The 15,854-nt window shown below is 38.2% G+C and overlaps 2 protein-coding genes across 5 annotated transcripts; both read right to left on the reverse strand.

Moving 5' to 3' along the window:
- Nucleotides 1-689: 689 nt before the first annotated feature.
- LOC139877128 (EIN3-binding F-box protein 1-like) lies at nt 690-11,296 on the reverse strand. The gene is made up of 3 exons (XM_071864549.1): nt 11,067-11,296; nt 9,874-10,445; nt 690-1,603 (listed from the first exon to the last, which is right to left on the reverse strand). The coding sequence occupies exons 1-3, from the start codon at nt 11,080-11,082 to the stop codon at nt 1,478-1,480; spliced, it is 714 nt and encodes a 237-aa protein (XP_071720650.1). The 5' UTR covers nt 11,083-11,296; the 3' UTR covers nt 690-1,477.
- Nucleotides 11,297-12,738: 1,442 nt separating this feature from the next.
- On the reverse strand, nt 12,739-15,067 carry LOC139874193 (EIN3-binding F-box protein 1-like). 4 transcript variants are annotated; one of them, XM_071861653.1, is made up of 5 exons: nt 14,926-15,067; nt 13,855-14,217; nt 13,366-13,418; nt 13,161-13,204; nt 12,739-13,003 (listed from the first exon to the last, which is right to left on the reverse strand). In XM_071861653.1, exons 1-3 carry the CDS (start codon nt 14,939-14,941, stop codon nt 13,372-13,374), a joined length of 426 nt encoding a protein of 141 aa, XP_071717754.1. In that variant the 5' UTR covers nt 14,942-15,067; the 3' UTR covers nt 12,739-13,003; nt 13,161-13,204; nt 13,366-13,371. The 4 variants fall into 4 exon arrangements, with proteins under 4 accessions (XP_071717754.1, XP_071717753.1, XP_071717755.1 ...); XM_071861652.1 differs by having other exon boundaries at nt 13,161-13,281; XM_071861654.1 differs by having other exon boundaries at nt 12,739-13,042; nt 13,161-13,281.
- Between the last annotated feature and the right edge of the window lie 787 nt (nt 15,068-15,854).

Genomic DNA, 15,854 nt, shown 5'->3' on the forward strand with positions numbered 1-15,854 from the left:
CCCAAAACCCGTCGGGTCCCCATTTACTTACATACTATCGGGTTTCGGGTTTCCCCACGGGTAAACGGGTATACCCGATTAATCATTATATACCTATTTTTCAATAAGTTACCAAATCAAAATATCGAAAAATAACTTAACTACTTCATGTTTAAAGTATTATAAAATATCACATACAAAAAGTTGATTGAAAATTTTCTAAAATACTCAAATACACAAAGTATATAAAATATCACATCTCGAAAACTTGTTGTATATGATTATATTGAATAAAATTATACTCGTTTTCAAAAAAATAAGAGAAATCTTTCAACATTAACAATATAATACTAATACTAAAATTTTACATAAAAATTATTATTAAAATTCCTCGAGCCGGGTATACGAGTATGTGGGTCGGGTATACACGTCGGGTAAACGGGTTTGCATCCAAAACTATACCCGAATCTGAACCCGGAAATTTTTTGGTAACCATCCCAATACCCGGGCCCATGACCCGATGGACTCGGGTCAGACCCGACCCAATTATAACGGGTTTCAGGTTTCCCCATCGGGTACAGGTCATTTTACCATCCTTATTGTCATGTGATAGAGATCCATCCATGACCCAACCCAAGATAGACAAACCTAAGCCCAATTAAATGGAAAGCATACAAAGGAAGGATAAAGAAATAGAGGGCTGAGATGAATTGATTTGAATGGAGGGCTCAGATTAGATTTGTTTGTTATTTCTGTTTTCAGTCTAGTATATTAAATAGGTGTGTCTTGTTGAGAAAGGTATCGATTAAATGTCTATTCTGTTGAGTCTAAGAAGTCGGCCATTAGGCTTGGGCACAAGATTCTCATGGTGAGATCTTGCTGATTTAACGTTCCTGTATTTCATCTTCCAATCAATAAAAGAAATCTTCCATTTACATATCTTACATTTATATTCTCTGTTTTTTTTTTTTTACAAATATTACATCTGCTATTCTTATTATTATTCTTCTTTGCTGCTACTGTTATTTGGTGTTTCTATCATCATGACAGACTTGACAACACAATCTACCATGACCAAATCCCATAAAACAACCAAGCAACCCCACTACTTGTACCCATCACCGTTTGTAACTAGACATGAACACAAACGAAACAACAAACACTAACAAACTAACGATGACTAGGAACCATTGTGTAAGGTTGTCTTCAAGAACCAGAAGCAAGCATCTGGATTCTCAAGATGATTTGGCTGACAATAATACAAGACCTCATGTAAAAGGCCAAAATTCTTGCAACAGTTCGATAAAACCGTAAAAAAAAGAGAGATATCAGCCAAATCCCTTGGAAAAAATAGATTTTGGAGATGATTTCAAAAAGACCCCATCGCACGGACCTGTAAAAACCTGCATGATTTTTTTTTTTTTTTTTTGGAACAGAAAACTCAACTACCTTATTACGGTTTGATGTTTGGAACTATGTTCCTGCTTAAACAAGGATGTCACAATTCCAATTGCGACCCGAAAAGACCAACTTGAGTACCGCTGACATCACGACAATTCATGATATTTAAACCGACAAGGGATTCACCCAACTTCTTCAAAAACGGTAAGCTCTTGTTTGACACCTGGCATCCAGAGATCGAATAAACCGAGATCAGTCAACAACATACCATAGTGTCCGATAACTGCTAATGATGTACCAGTAATGTTTAAACCATGGAGTCTTATTTTTATCAACGAACAAGATGCTGATGACACTAAGCTAACAATCCCTTGATCTCCAACTAAGATGCAGTTTTTTATCGAAACCGTTTTCAAGTTAAGACAATTTTGACCAATTGCTTTAAGACCTTCGTTCCCAATGTTCGAGCAAGAACTTATCGATAATGATGTCAAGTTAGGACAGTTGTTCGCTGAAGCTATGGTTGTTAGTGTTACAAATGAAGAAATCAAAGAGGCCATATTTGATATTGATAGTGAAAAGGCAGCTGGACCAGATGGGTACACTTCCCATTTTTTCAAAAAAGCTTGGGCCATTGTGGGTAATGATGTTTGCAAGGCAATTAAAGAGTTCTTCATCACAGGGCAATTAATAGGTGGTATTAATGCTACCTTAATCTCTTTAATTCCTAAAATAGAAACTCTCAATAAAGTTTCTGACTTCAGACCAATAGCATGTTGCAATGTGTTGTACAAAGGTATTAGCAAGATCATAGTTAATAGAATGAAGAGAGGCCTTGGAAAACTGGTCAATGTGAACCAAAGTGCTTTCATTCCTGGTAGGGCAATTCAGGATAACATTCTTGTGACACAGGAGTTGCTTAAAGGCTATAACAGAATCAAAGGACCTAAGAGATGTGCACTCAAGATAGACTTGCAGAAGGCTTATGACACTGTGAGTTGGTCTTTCCTAAAATCCATCTTAATAAAATTTGGATTTCATGAGAGAATGGTTGGCTGGATTATGAATTGTGTTACCACTGCCAAATTCTCTATTTGTATCAACAATGAAATCAAGGGTTATTTCAGTTCAGTGGAGGTAGGGGGTTAAGGCAAGGTGATCCTTTATCACCTTACCTATTTACATTAGTAATGGAAGTCCTTCAGCTCATCCTTGCTAGCAGAATTAAAAACAATCCTGATTTCAAGTTTCATGTGGGGTGCAAGAAAATGCAACTTACTCATGTATGTTTTGCTGATGATTTATTCCTTTTTTGTCATGCTGATATCAAGTCTATCAAAATCATTAAGCAAGCTCTGTGTCACAACCCGACAAGTTTGTAGCCCAACCCACTAAGATTATGACCCAATTAAGAGTTTTAACCCAAGAACCTCATGGAAGGCCCAAGAACATCATGGAAGCTCCCTAGAACTTTCCCATGAGTTCTTCCATGGAATGGTATGGAATGTTCATGGAAATATCTATCTCCATGTATATACTTGAAGTTTCTAGTACTTAGATCCTAACCATTGATTTAGATTAATCTTAGCCATCCATTTTGTGTTAGGAGTAGTATAAATAGGGGTGGTCTCATTTGGCACACCACACCTCAAATCTCAAACATTCTCTCTTGTAAAGCATTCTCAAGCAATATAAGTATTTTCTTCAATTCCACTTGTTCTATAATATTTTCTCTTTTGGTTACTTGAATCGTTATAAGGTCCGAGAAAGGCTGACTTAGTAGAGACTAAGTGCCGCACGTGAGCTTATCGAGATAAGTCCGTGACAATTGGTATCAAGAGCAAGGTCGATTCAAGGAGATGGCAACCGAGACCGAGAAGAATGTGAGCGCAACAAGTGGTGTGATGGGTGATGAGACTCGTGGTCGGGTAGAGAATCGCCAAGGAGCCAAGAAGAACCGAGGTACGTCCAAAGACTTTGTCGCAAACTTGGACAAGAGGATCATGGATGTAGAGACATCCATGGACGACGTGAAAGCAAAGGTCGAAGACGTCCACCAACGTTTGGATGGTTTGGATGGTTTGGACGGGGACTTTGACGAATTGAAAGATGATTGCAAGAGTGCAATCAACGTGCTAGACGTTGACATGCGACGTGAGATCCATGACTTAAGGGGTATGCTCATGGGTGAGATTACGAAGTTGCGAGGCGAAATGGAGGGGGAGGTCTCCACTATTCACCAACGCCTCGTGGATTTACAAACCAACATGAACTCTTGTTTGAGATTCATGGCTAGTGGGGGTGGCAACACTGGATGCAATGCTCTGAAGGTGGACGTTCCCAAGCCGTCACCGTTCGTGGGGAAGCGGGAAGCCCGAGCGGTTGATGATTTTATATGGGAGATGGAACAATACTTGGAGGGAGTCAACATAGTGGATGATGCAATGAAGATCAAGACGGCAACTCGTTACCTGAAGGATACCGCAGCATTATGGTGGCGTCGTCGATATGGAGATATCGAGAAAGGTACGGTTACTATTGATACTTGGGATGATTTCCTTACTGAACTTAAGAATCAATTCTACCCCAAGAATGCTCAAAAGGATGCGATGAGTCGTCTACGTAAATTACATCATTCCGGGACGATTCGGGAGTATATTAAAGAATTCACGAACCTTAGCCTGGAGGTCCCAGATATTCCCGATGATATTCTTCTCTTCTATTTTCTCGATGGTTTGCAACCTTGGGCTAAAACGGAGTTGGAGAGACGAGGAGTCCAAGACCTTGCCACCGCAATTGCTCAAGCGGAGGCACTAGTCGACCATGCTAATAGGAAAGATTCGTTCAAGTCAAAAGATAAGAAGGTGAGCCATGAGAAAGGTGGGGGAGATAAGCCCGCCCAATCAAGGAATGATAATACACGTAAGCCGCCAACCGGGAATAACAAGAGCATAAAAACTTCTTACAAGAATGATGGATGTTTCATATGCGATGGACCGCATAGAGCCCGAGATTGTCCGAAGAAAGCTAGCCTTCATGCTATGGAAACTCAAAAGGCGGGTTGTCAGGATGAGGATGTGTGCATGGGATCGATGCAAATACTCAACGCTATCAAGGCCAAGGTGGAGGTACCCAAAGTAATGGCTAAAGGACTCCAATTCGTGGAAGTTTATGTTCGAGGAAACCGGGTACGAGCTTTGGTAGATACGGGAGCTACTCATAACTTTGTCTCCACCGAGGAAGCTAAGAGATTGGGGATTAAAGAGATAAAGGAGGGCGGAATGATGAAGACGGTGAACGCGAATGCTAAACCGATTAGTGGAGTGGCTAAAGATGTGCAAGTGAAGATTGGAGAATGGGAAGGAACGATTGATCTATCGGTCGTGCCTATAGACGACTTCAAGTTAGTACTTGGGATGGAGTTCCTAGATAAGGTACGCGGTTTCCCTATACCGTTCGCTAACTCACTGTGTATCTTGAATGGTGAGAAGACTTGTATGGTGTCAACCGAACGTGGAAGCAAGAGTGCATCCAAGTCACTTTCGGCCATGCAATTCAAGAAGGGGTACAACAAGAATGAGACATGCTATTTAGCGGTAGCAAAGCAAGAGACGGTCGAAGATAAGGGAAAACTAGAGGTACCCAAGGAAATTGAGAAAGTCCTTGATGAGTTCAAGGATGTCATGCCCAAGGAGTTACCAAAGAAGTTACCACCTAGGAGGGAGGTTGACCATGTGATCGAGTTGGAGCCGGGATCAAAACCACCTTCCAAAGCCCCATACCGAATGCCACCACCCGAGTTAGAGGAGTTGCGAAGACAACTTAAGGAGTTGCTGGATGCGGGATACATCCGACCGTCAAAATCCCCGTATGGTGCTCCGGTGCTATTTCAAAGAAAGAAGGATGGGTCCTTGCGGATGTGTATAGATTACCGGGCACTCAACAAGGTAACTATCAAGAACAAATACCCAATCCCACTTATTGCTGATTTGTTCGATCAACTTGGGAAGGCGAGATACTTCTCCAAGTTAGACTTGAGATCGGGATATTATCAAGTCCGAATTGCCGAAGGAGATGAGGCTAAGACCACATGCGTGACGAGGTATGGCGCTTATGAATTTCTAGTCATGCCCTTTGGTTTAACCAATGCCCCTGCCACATTTTGTACTTTGATGAACAAATTATTCCACCCGTTCCTCGACAAGTTTGTCGTGGTGTACTTGGATGACATAGTCGTGTATAGCGACACCATGGAAGATCATGTGAGGCACTTGAAGCAAGTATTTCAAGTACTAAGGGACAACGAGTTGTATGTGAAGCTAGAGAAATGTTCATTCGGATTAGAGGAGGTGGATTTTCTTGAACATAGAATTAAAAATGGGAAGTTACTCATGGATGGGGCTAAGGTCAAGGCAATTCAAGAGTGGGAGGCACCAACAAAGGTGACTGATTTACGATCTTTCCTTGGTTTAGTAAACTACTATCGTCGTTTTATCAAGGGATACTCGGCGAAAGCGGCTCCATTGACAAAATTGTTAAAGAAGAATAAAGCTTGGTTGTGGGATGAGAAATGTCAAGCAGCATTCGAGGAGTTAAAAGGAGCTGTCATGGAAGAACCGGTGTTGAGACTTCCGGATGTGACCATTCCGTTCGAGTTACACACAGACGCATCGGACTTTGCTATTGGAGGAGTTCTAATGCAAGAAGGTCACCCAATCGCGTTCGAAAGTCGAAAACTTAACGAGGCGGAAAGGAAGTACACTGTGCAAGAGAAAGAGATGACAGCGATTATCCATTGTTTGAGGACATGGAGGCATTATCTTTTGGGATCAAGGTTCGTGATCAAGACGGATAATGTGGCAACGAGTTATTTTCAAACCCAAAAGAAGTTGAGTCTCAAACAAGCTCGTTGGCAAGACTTCTTAGCCGAATTTGACTATGTGTTGGAGTATAAGCCTGGGAAAGCCAATGTGGTAGCTGATGCCCTAAGTCGTAAGGCGGAGTTTGCAGCGATCACAAAACCACAATTCTTCCTTCAAGATCGTATAAAGGAGGGGTTAGAGCATGATCCTATAGCCAAAAACCTTGTTGGATTGGCTCGAGATGGGAAAACGCGAAGGTTTTGGCTCAAAGGTGATCTATTATTCACCAAAGGAGACCGGTTATATGTGCCTAAGTGGGGTGATCTTAGACGGACAATCTTGAAGGAGTGTCATGATTCAAAGTGGGCTGGTCATCCAGGTATCAAGAGGACGATGGCATTAGTAGAAGGCACTTATTATTGGTCAAGGATGGAAGACGACGTAGAGACGTACGTGCGGACATGCCTAATATGCCAACAAGACAAGATAGAGCAACGCCAACCAGGAGGACTATTACAGCCGCTACCTACACCGAAAGGACCATGGGAGAGTGTTTCCATGGACTTCATTACTTGCTTACCCAAGTCGAAAGGGTGTGGGAGTATTATAGTCGTGGTAGACCGGTTTTCTAAGTATGGTACCTTCATACCCGCATCATCCGAAGTTACCGCGGATGAAACCGCAAAACTATTTTTCAAGAATGTGGTGAAGTATTGGGGGATACCGCATGTGATAGTAAGTGATCGAGATCCGAGGTTCACGGGGCGTTTTTGGACGGAGTTGTTCAAGATCATGGGGACAGACTTGAATTTCTCCACGAGTTTTCATCCCCAAACGGATGGACAGACGGAAAGGGTGAATGCACTATTGGAGCTCTATCTTCGACACTATGTAAGTGCAAATCAACATGATTGGGCTAAGCTTCTTGATATTGCTCAGTTCTCTTATAACATGCAAAGGAGCGAGTCCACGGGGAAGAGTCCTTTTGAGTTGGTGACAGGACGCCAACCTTTGACCCCGAATGCTTTGGCCGCTTCATATGATGGAAGCAGCCCAGCCGCTTATAGAACGATGAAGGAGTGGCATGAACAAGCCGACTTGGCGCGGGCATCACTAGATAAGGCGGCCAAGAAAATGAAGAAATGGGCGGATGAGAAAAGACGACATGTTGAGTTCAAAGTTGGGGACCAAGTGATGGTGAAGCTTTTACCTCAACAAATCAAAACATTTAGGAAGGTGCACAAAGGATTGATCCGGAGATATGAAGGCCCATTCCCGGTAATTGGACGTGTTGGGAACGTATCTTATCGAGTTCAACTACCGCCCAAGTTAAAGATTCATCCAGTCTTCCACGTAAGTTTTCTAAAACCTTATCATGGGGACGAGGAAGACCCAGAACGAGGAGTTTTCAAACGAGCACCAATGGCAGTTGCGACTTCGTTCGATCGTGAAGTGGAAGATATCTTGTTGCATCGAACGGTACGGAGGCGAGGTGTACCGAGATATAGAGAATACCTAGTTAAGTGGCGTAACTTGCCCGATAGTGAAGCAAGCTGGGAAGCCGAAGACTTATTGTGGCAGTTCACAGACAAAATCAAGAAGTATCACGAGGATCACACGACGAGGACGCCGCGAGCTTAGGTGGGGGAGAATGTCATAACCCGACAAGTTTGTGGCCCAACCCACTAAGATTATGACCCAATTAAGAGTTTTAACCCAAGAACCTCATGGAAGGCCCAAGAACATCATGGAAGCTCCCTAGAACTTTCCCATGAGTTCTTCCATGGAATGGTATGGAATGTTCATGGAAATATCTATCTCCATGTATATACTTGAAGTTTCTAGTACTTAGATCCTAACCATTGATTTAGATTAATCTTAGCCATCCATTTTGTGTTAGGAGTAGTATAAATAGGGGTGGTCTCATTTGGCACACCACACCTCAAATCTCAAACATTCTCTCTTGTAAAGCATTCTCAAGCAATATAAGTATTTTCTTCAATTCCACTTGTTCTATAATATTTTCTCTTTTGGTTACTTGAATCGTTATAAGGTCCGAGAAAGGCTGACTTAGTAGAGACTAAGTGCCGCACGTGAGCTTATCGAGATAAGTCCGTGACATCTGGATGACTTCAGCTCAGTCTCAGGTCTGATTCCCAATATCAATAAGAGCACTGTCTTTTTTGGAAGTGTCAATATGGGTCTTCAAACTGAATTGACACAGATTCTTTCTTTTAAAGTGGGGAAACTTCCTGTAAAGTATTTGGGTGTGCCCCTCTTAGCAAACAGGTTAAGTGTTGTTGATTGCAAAGAAATAATTGACAAGATAAAGAGGAAAATTGAAAACTGGAAGACAAAACTGCTATCATATGCTGGGAGATTACAGTTAATTGCTTCTGTCCTTTCCTTTATGAATATATATTGGGCTTCAGTATACAAGCTTCCTGTTACAGTTGTGAATGAAATAGAGAGCATTATTAAATCTTTTTTGTGGAGCCATGGGAATAATGTTAAAGGGAGAGCAAAGGTGGCTTGGAAAATTGTTTGTACCCCTAAAACTCAAGGTGGTTTGGGTTTAAAGCCACTTAAAGAGTGGAATGATATTCTTCTTCTTAAACAATTATGGAAGCTGGTTGAAAAGAAAGAGACATTGTGGTTCAATTGGGTAAATCTTGTGAAATTAAAGGGAAAGTCAATTTGGGAGATTGATGTGAAACAGAATGATAGTTGGAGATGGAAGAAGCTTTTAGGTATGAGGGATAGAATTAAAAATCATGTACATATTGATGATGATAATGGGTTCAGATGGATTACATCTAAAGGCAAACTAGTTTCCTATAAAACTAGTCAAGTGTGGGAAGATCTTAGGCCTATCTGCCCTATTGTTCCTTGGCATCATGTTGTATGGTTTCCTCAGGCAAATCCAAAGCATGCTTTTGTCATGTGGCTTGCCATTCGTGACAAGCCAACTACTCAGGAAAAATTGAGGAAGTGGTATCCTAATAAGAGTTTTAGCTGTGTATTTTGTTCAAAGGAGGAATATTCTATCATCCATTTATTCTTTGGTTGTAAGTATTCAAAAAAGATTTGGATTGAGGTAAAAGAATACCTCATTTTTAGAGGTCTTACTGCTGACATTCATGAAATTGTACAAAAGCTAGCTAGTTTCCCGTTCAGAAACCAAATTTGGGATGTCATAAATAGAATCACCATAGCTGCTTCTGTATATCATATATGGTATGAAAGAAATCGCAGGATTTTCAGAGGAGACAGAAGGCCTGAGATGAATGTTGTACAATGCATTGTGAATGACATTCGATTGAAGCTTTCAACTTTATCTGTTAAAGGTTCAATTGCTATCAGAGTAGCTGCAAAGAAATGGGGTATAGAGGTGGATGGCTGCAGATTGATGTTGAAGAATGGATAGGTGTTTTTCAATTTGGGCGCCTTTTTAGGGCTTGTTTTTTAGGCCTTGGTTGATTTTGATTGTATTTTGTCGTTTGCTGTTGGGGTTATGGATATTCCCTGCCCCGTGTATTATGATTTGTATCTATAAAATCCTTTTTTCCTAAAAAAAAAAAAAAAAAAAAAAAGACTTGTCAGAAATTGTAGAGCATCTATAAAGTTCAACCTTTTCCAATAACCGACACTCGTTAGCGATTTTATTAACGCCTTCATCTGTAACAGATGACATATTCCATATCGTTAATGATGTCGGCGCAGGGCAACCAAAAGCAATGGCTTTTAATCCGAAATCCGTCACATTACTAGTGTTGCTTCCGAGTACGGTGAGTTCACCTAATCCACCACGAGTACCCGATGAAACACCGATAGCTGCAAGTCTAAAGTCGGTAGCTTTTTTACCTTTTAAACACCTTGAAAGGGACCCACCGGTTTTATCGAAATCTTGAGCGTTATTCTGTTCGTCCCTTCGGATGGTGCTTGAAAGCATAAGGAAACGTTTTGAAACAGAAGCTAATGCACTTCTACTTTGACCAATAGTCACACGTTTTAAAATCTCGAATATGCATTCATCGGGAAGCGCGTTAATGGTGGTTAACGATTTGTCACAGATGAGAAACGGAGCTCTTGACTTCTTGCAAGGTGGGAAATAAACGCCGAGTTGAGGACCAAGAGACAAGAAGAGATTTGACTCTTCAAGATTTTTGTAATTTGATTTACCATGGTAAAGAACCTCTTTCCCTGAAAATTAAACATAGAAAGAACCATGGTCAACAAAAAAATCAATTCTTACTTTTTCATAAAAAAAAAAAGAGACCCTAACAGCAGATCCAAAACTTAATTAAGATGCAAAAAACTTTTTATTTCCTTTCCCTATATCTTCATATCTAGAGGAATCACAAGTTCATTATCTGCTGTTACAGACAAGCACACACAGATAAAGAGTCAATATATATACCTCATAATTAAAAAATTACAAATTAAAAGAGCTTTCATAGTTACAAGTAATTTTATCATGATCTTGTATACGTACTTCTTTCCAAGTCTTAATTCAATTCACATCTATTAAAAATATCATTTCAATTTACAAAATCATACAGCAGAGAAAACGTAATCGAATAATCATTTGATTATTATAAAATTATATGTAATATTGTATCTAAGTTATATATGATCAACCAATTATTCAATTATTAGGTTATATCTTCTATATATAAGTCAATTAAACTACTAATTTCAAATTACCCTTTCTATGATATACATAAATCAAATAAAAATCCAACTTTAAACAGAAACAATTCAAATCAGCTACACTAGTAGCTACATAAAATCAAAATCAATAATCGGTTAAGATGTTCTTACCATATGATTTCTGCATGAGTACGATTGAAGTAATACCGTTAGGAATCCAACACTTAAAACCCTATAAAACCCTCGATCGAGAGCAAAAACGAGCAGATCTAACAACAGAAGTAGTACATTAGAGAAATTGCGTAGAAGATTACGCATCAATTCTCCAAAAAACCATATGAAATTGAAGAACTTGAAAACACAACATGAAATTAAGAAGAAAAAAAAAAGATGAAAATAAAAGGTAGAGCATAGATTGTCTGAATATGTGTGCATAGTTTAATTTATACAAACGAGGAATGAGATAAAATGGTTCAATGAATCCACCTGAAAATCTGTTAAAATAATTTAAAATCTTATCTTATTTTTTACGATATACAATATTATTATATTATTTTTTTATTATTTATTGGATTATTTTTGTTATTGTTATAAATATAAACTAGTCCGGGTCCGGCCCGCTCGATGCGGCGGGGCCTTTCGGTCTGCGTATTCATATTTAACGTAGCTTTATGCATTTATAGTAGGAAAAACGGCTCATGTGTTATGCGCCGTTAGTGTCGTCGTATTTAGTGTTTTTTAAAATCTGTCAGGTTCGTTTTGTTTATTAAATTAATTTCGAGTCTGATGGTGCTGGCGAAAAAATATAACTCGCTGCGAGCAGGAAGATATGGGTTGTCGTTGTTTTTAACGTTTTTTAAAAAGTGTCCGTTTCGAACGTACTTTTTATCGTTTTGTTCATAAAATTATTTCGAGTATGACGCTGCTGTCGAAAAAAATTTAACTCGCGGCGAGCGGGAAGATACGGATTGTCGTTGTGTTTAGCGTTTTTTAAAAAGTGTCCGTTTCGAACGTAGTTAGTTTCGTTTTGTTCATAAAATTATTTCGAGTTTAACGGTGTGGTCGGTGGCATTTAACTCGGAGCGAGGAGGAAGATACGGACTGTCAAAAGCTTTGGGTGGAGTTTTCATTTTAAGTAAGAGAATTGACGGTTTACACCCCTGAAGGTTGGTGTGATTTTTGTAAGTTGGTTATAGTGGAGGGGGGAGGAATGAAAATTGCAAGTGCGAAATGGGTGGGTGAAGAATGTCGTTTTGACCCTCTGCAAACGACCAAGACTCGCACGACAATTAGTATATGTAAAACTAGGTTGGGTGGGCCGTGCTTCGCTGGGCGTGTCCGCAATTTGTTACCGAAAAGTAGGGCACCAAAGTACCTTTTAAAACGTAACTTGTTACCCAGCAAAAGATCAATAAAATATAGTTATTATAATCACGTAGACAGCAAATATGAAACATATTAAGATGACACAAATTTTAAGCCGAAATAGCAAGGTGTGGTGACAAAGAATTGCAGCCAACACTCTTGCACATAACCAAATCAATTAATTTCTAGTAGTATTTGCTTATGTATCATGTGCGACCACCCTGTAGAATTTGTTATTAGTCCTGTTTGTTATGCATTTGGATCACTACAATAAATTTATTTACTATCATTAAAGAAAAGATGAGTATGCAATTATCCACTACCACATCGTTATTTGAAAAGCATTTTTACAGTAAACAATTCAAAACTTGGGAAAGCCCTTAATGTCATCTAATATTACAACCTGAATGCCGAAAATCTTCAAAATGTTTTTTTCACAGTATTTTCAGTTTCAAGGTAATCATCAGAAAAGCGAGTTGCTTTTACCTGTTTTAGAAATTCAGGATGCCACGTGTCAAGAATCTCAAAAGATCGCATTTCATTTACATCATAAACTAAAACACAGCAATCGACTCCTCGATAAAATTCGACACCTAGACTTTCAAATCTCTCTTGAACAGCAGTGTCCCATATGTAACTTATTTTAAGTTAACGATGTTCACAATCCACTAAAGCTTTTGATAACGATGTCCATAATCCGCTGAAGCTTTTGGTTACTGTTGGCATCACTATAGTCTTTGAGTCTGCAACAATAAGTTTGTTTATATCAGTAAATGAGCTGCCTGCACAAAGGTTTGATGTAATTATAAGACCTGTGAATATTGAATTCTTGTTTTTGATTCGATCATGATCATCTGCTGAATAACAATAATAAACATATGTTGAATAAAGAATGCATACCATCATCCGGAAGGATCCAAATCTCTTCAGAATATTGTCAACCACTGTCATTGTTCATAGGAACATAGGATGGTGAGAGTTGATCAGATACAACACGTAAAGTCTCACGATTTTTGTAGACCTTGAACACTAAATAAAAAGTAATCAACAAAGACAAAAATGTAACAAACAAAGTATTAAAATAATGAAGTATTCAATTGCATACCGTTATTCAATGAAGATTGCTGATAATAACAGATGGCAGTACATGTGTAACATCTAAAAGGGAAACAAAAAACTACAATCAAAATAAAAATCTTTGTAACCATCATTAAATGCATTGTAATAATTGAGCAGTGGTGCATTTATCAGATGAATGTAAGGCTATTTGACTTATTTGAGCATATCTACAAACAGTTGGTGAACATATATACAAAGAAGCATCGAGGAAAGTGGGAAATTGTAGAGCATCGATAAAGTTCAAGTTTTTCCAATAACTGACACTCGTTAGCGATTTTATTAAGGCCTTCATCTGTAACAGATGATAAATTACATATCGTTAATGATGTAAGCGCAGGGCAACCAATGGCAATGGCTTTTAATCCGAAATCCGTCACTTAACTAGTGTTGTTTCCGATTACTGTGAGTTCACCTACACCAAGAGTACCTGACGAAACCCCGATAGCTGCAAGTCTAAAGTCGGTAGCTTTTTTACCTTTTAAACACCTTGAAAGGGACCCGCCGCTTTTATCAAAATCTTGAGCCATTTTCTGTTCGTCCCTTCGGATGGTGCTTGAAAGCATAAGGAAACGCTTTGAAACAAAAGCTAATGCACTTCTATCTTGGCCAATAGTCACACGTTTTAAAATCTCGAATATGCATTCACACGTTTTGTAATTTTTTAATATGAATATGGTGGTTTGTGATTTTTTGAACGATTTGTCACAGATGAGAAACAGAGCTCTTGACTTCTTGCAAGGTGGGAAATAAACGCCGAGTTGAGGACCAAGAGACAAGAAGAGATTTGACTCTTCAAGATTTTTGTATTTTGATTTACCATGGTAAAGAACCTCTTTCCCTGAAAATTAAACATAGAAAGAACCATGGTCAACAAAAAAATCAATTCTTACTTTTTCATTAAAAAAAAAGAAAAAGAAAAAAGGAAACCCTAACAGCAGATCCAAAACTTAATTAAGCTGCAACACACAACAACAACAAACTTATTATTTCATTTCCCTATATCTTCATATCTAGAGGAATCACAAGTTCATTATCTGCTGTTACACACAAACACACACAGATAAAGAGTCAATATATATACCTCATAATTAAAAAATTACAAATTAAAAGACCTTTCATAGTTACAAGTAATTTGATCACGATCTTGTATACGTACTTCTTTCCAAGTCTTAATTCAATTCACATCTATTAAAAATATCATTTTAATTTACGAAATCATACAGCAGAGAAAACGTGATCGAATAATCATTTGATTATTATAAAATTGTATGTAATATTGTATCTAATTTATATATGATCAAACAATTATTCAATTATTAGGTTATATCTTCTATATATAAGTCAATTAAACTACTAAATTCAAATTACCCTTTCTATGATATACATAAATCAAATAAAAATCCAACTTAAACTACTAAATTCAAATTACCCTTTCTATGATATACATAAATCAAATAAAAATCCAACTTTAAACAAAAACAATTCAAATCAGCTACACTAGTAGCCACATAAAATCAAAATGAATAATCGGTTAAGATATTCTTACCATATGATTTCTGCATGAGTACGATTGAAGTAATACCGTTAGGAATCCAGCACTTAAAACCCTATAAAACCCTTGATCGAGAGCAAAAACGAGCAAATCTAACAACATAAGTAGTACATTAGAGAAATTGCGTAGACGATTACGCATCAATTCTCCAAAAAACTATATGAAATTGAAGAACCTGAAAACACAACATGAAATTAAGAAGAAAAAAAAAGATGAAAATAAAAGGTAGAGCATGGATTGTCTGAATTTGTGTGTATAGTTTAATTTATATAATTATAATTATAATCACGTAGACAGCAAATATGAAACATAGTAAGATGACACAAATTTTAAGCCGAAATAGCAAGGTGTGGTGAGAAAGAATTACAGCCAACACTTTTACACATAAACAAATCAATGAATTTCTAGTAGTATTTGCTTATGTATCCTGTGCGGCCACCCTGTAGAATTTGTTATTAGTCCTGTTTGTTATGCATTTGGATCACTTACAATAAATTTGTTTACTGTCATCAAAGAAAAGATGAGTATGCAATTATCCACTACCACATTGTTATTTGAAAAGCATTTTTACAGTAAACAATTCAAAACTTGGGAAAGCCCTTAATTTTTTTTTTTTTTTTTTTTTTTTTTTTTTTTTTTTTTTTTGAAAAGCAAAAATATTATTATTATTATATGGAATATTACAATACAAGTCCCTATATGCTTTTATACAATGCTATAAACGAAACGGATCAGCTGAGAAAATATGGAATAATTATCTGAACTTATGATCGGGGGAGACGTAGACTAGATAACACTACGAGGGACGAACTTGCGTAAAAGAACAACAAGCGGGGAAGGAGGGGACAACCGTGCCGATCAAGCGACTACAAAGTTGACACACAACCAACCCATTTAATCTAACCCACATAGGCTATATAGAA

The sequence above is a fragment of the Rutidosis leptorrhynchoides genome, chromosome 11 (genome assembly GCF_046630445.1).
Source record: "Rutidosis leptorrhynchoides isolate AG116_Rl617_1_P2 chromosome 11, CSIRO_AGI_Rlap_v1, whole genome shotgun sequence".
NCBI classification, from domain to species: Eukaryota; Viridiplantae; Streptophyta; class Magnoliopsida; order Asterales; family Asteraceae; genus Rutidosis; species Rutidosis leptorrhynchoides.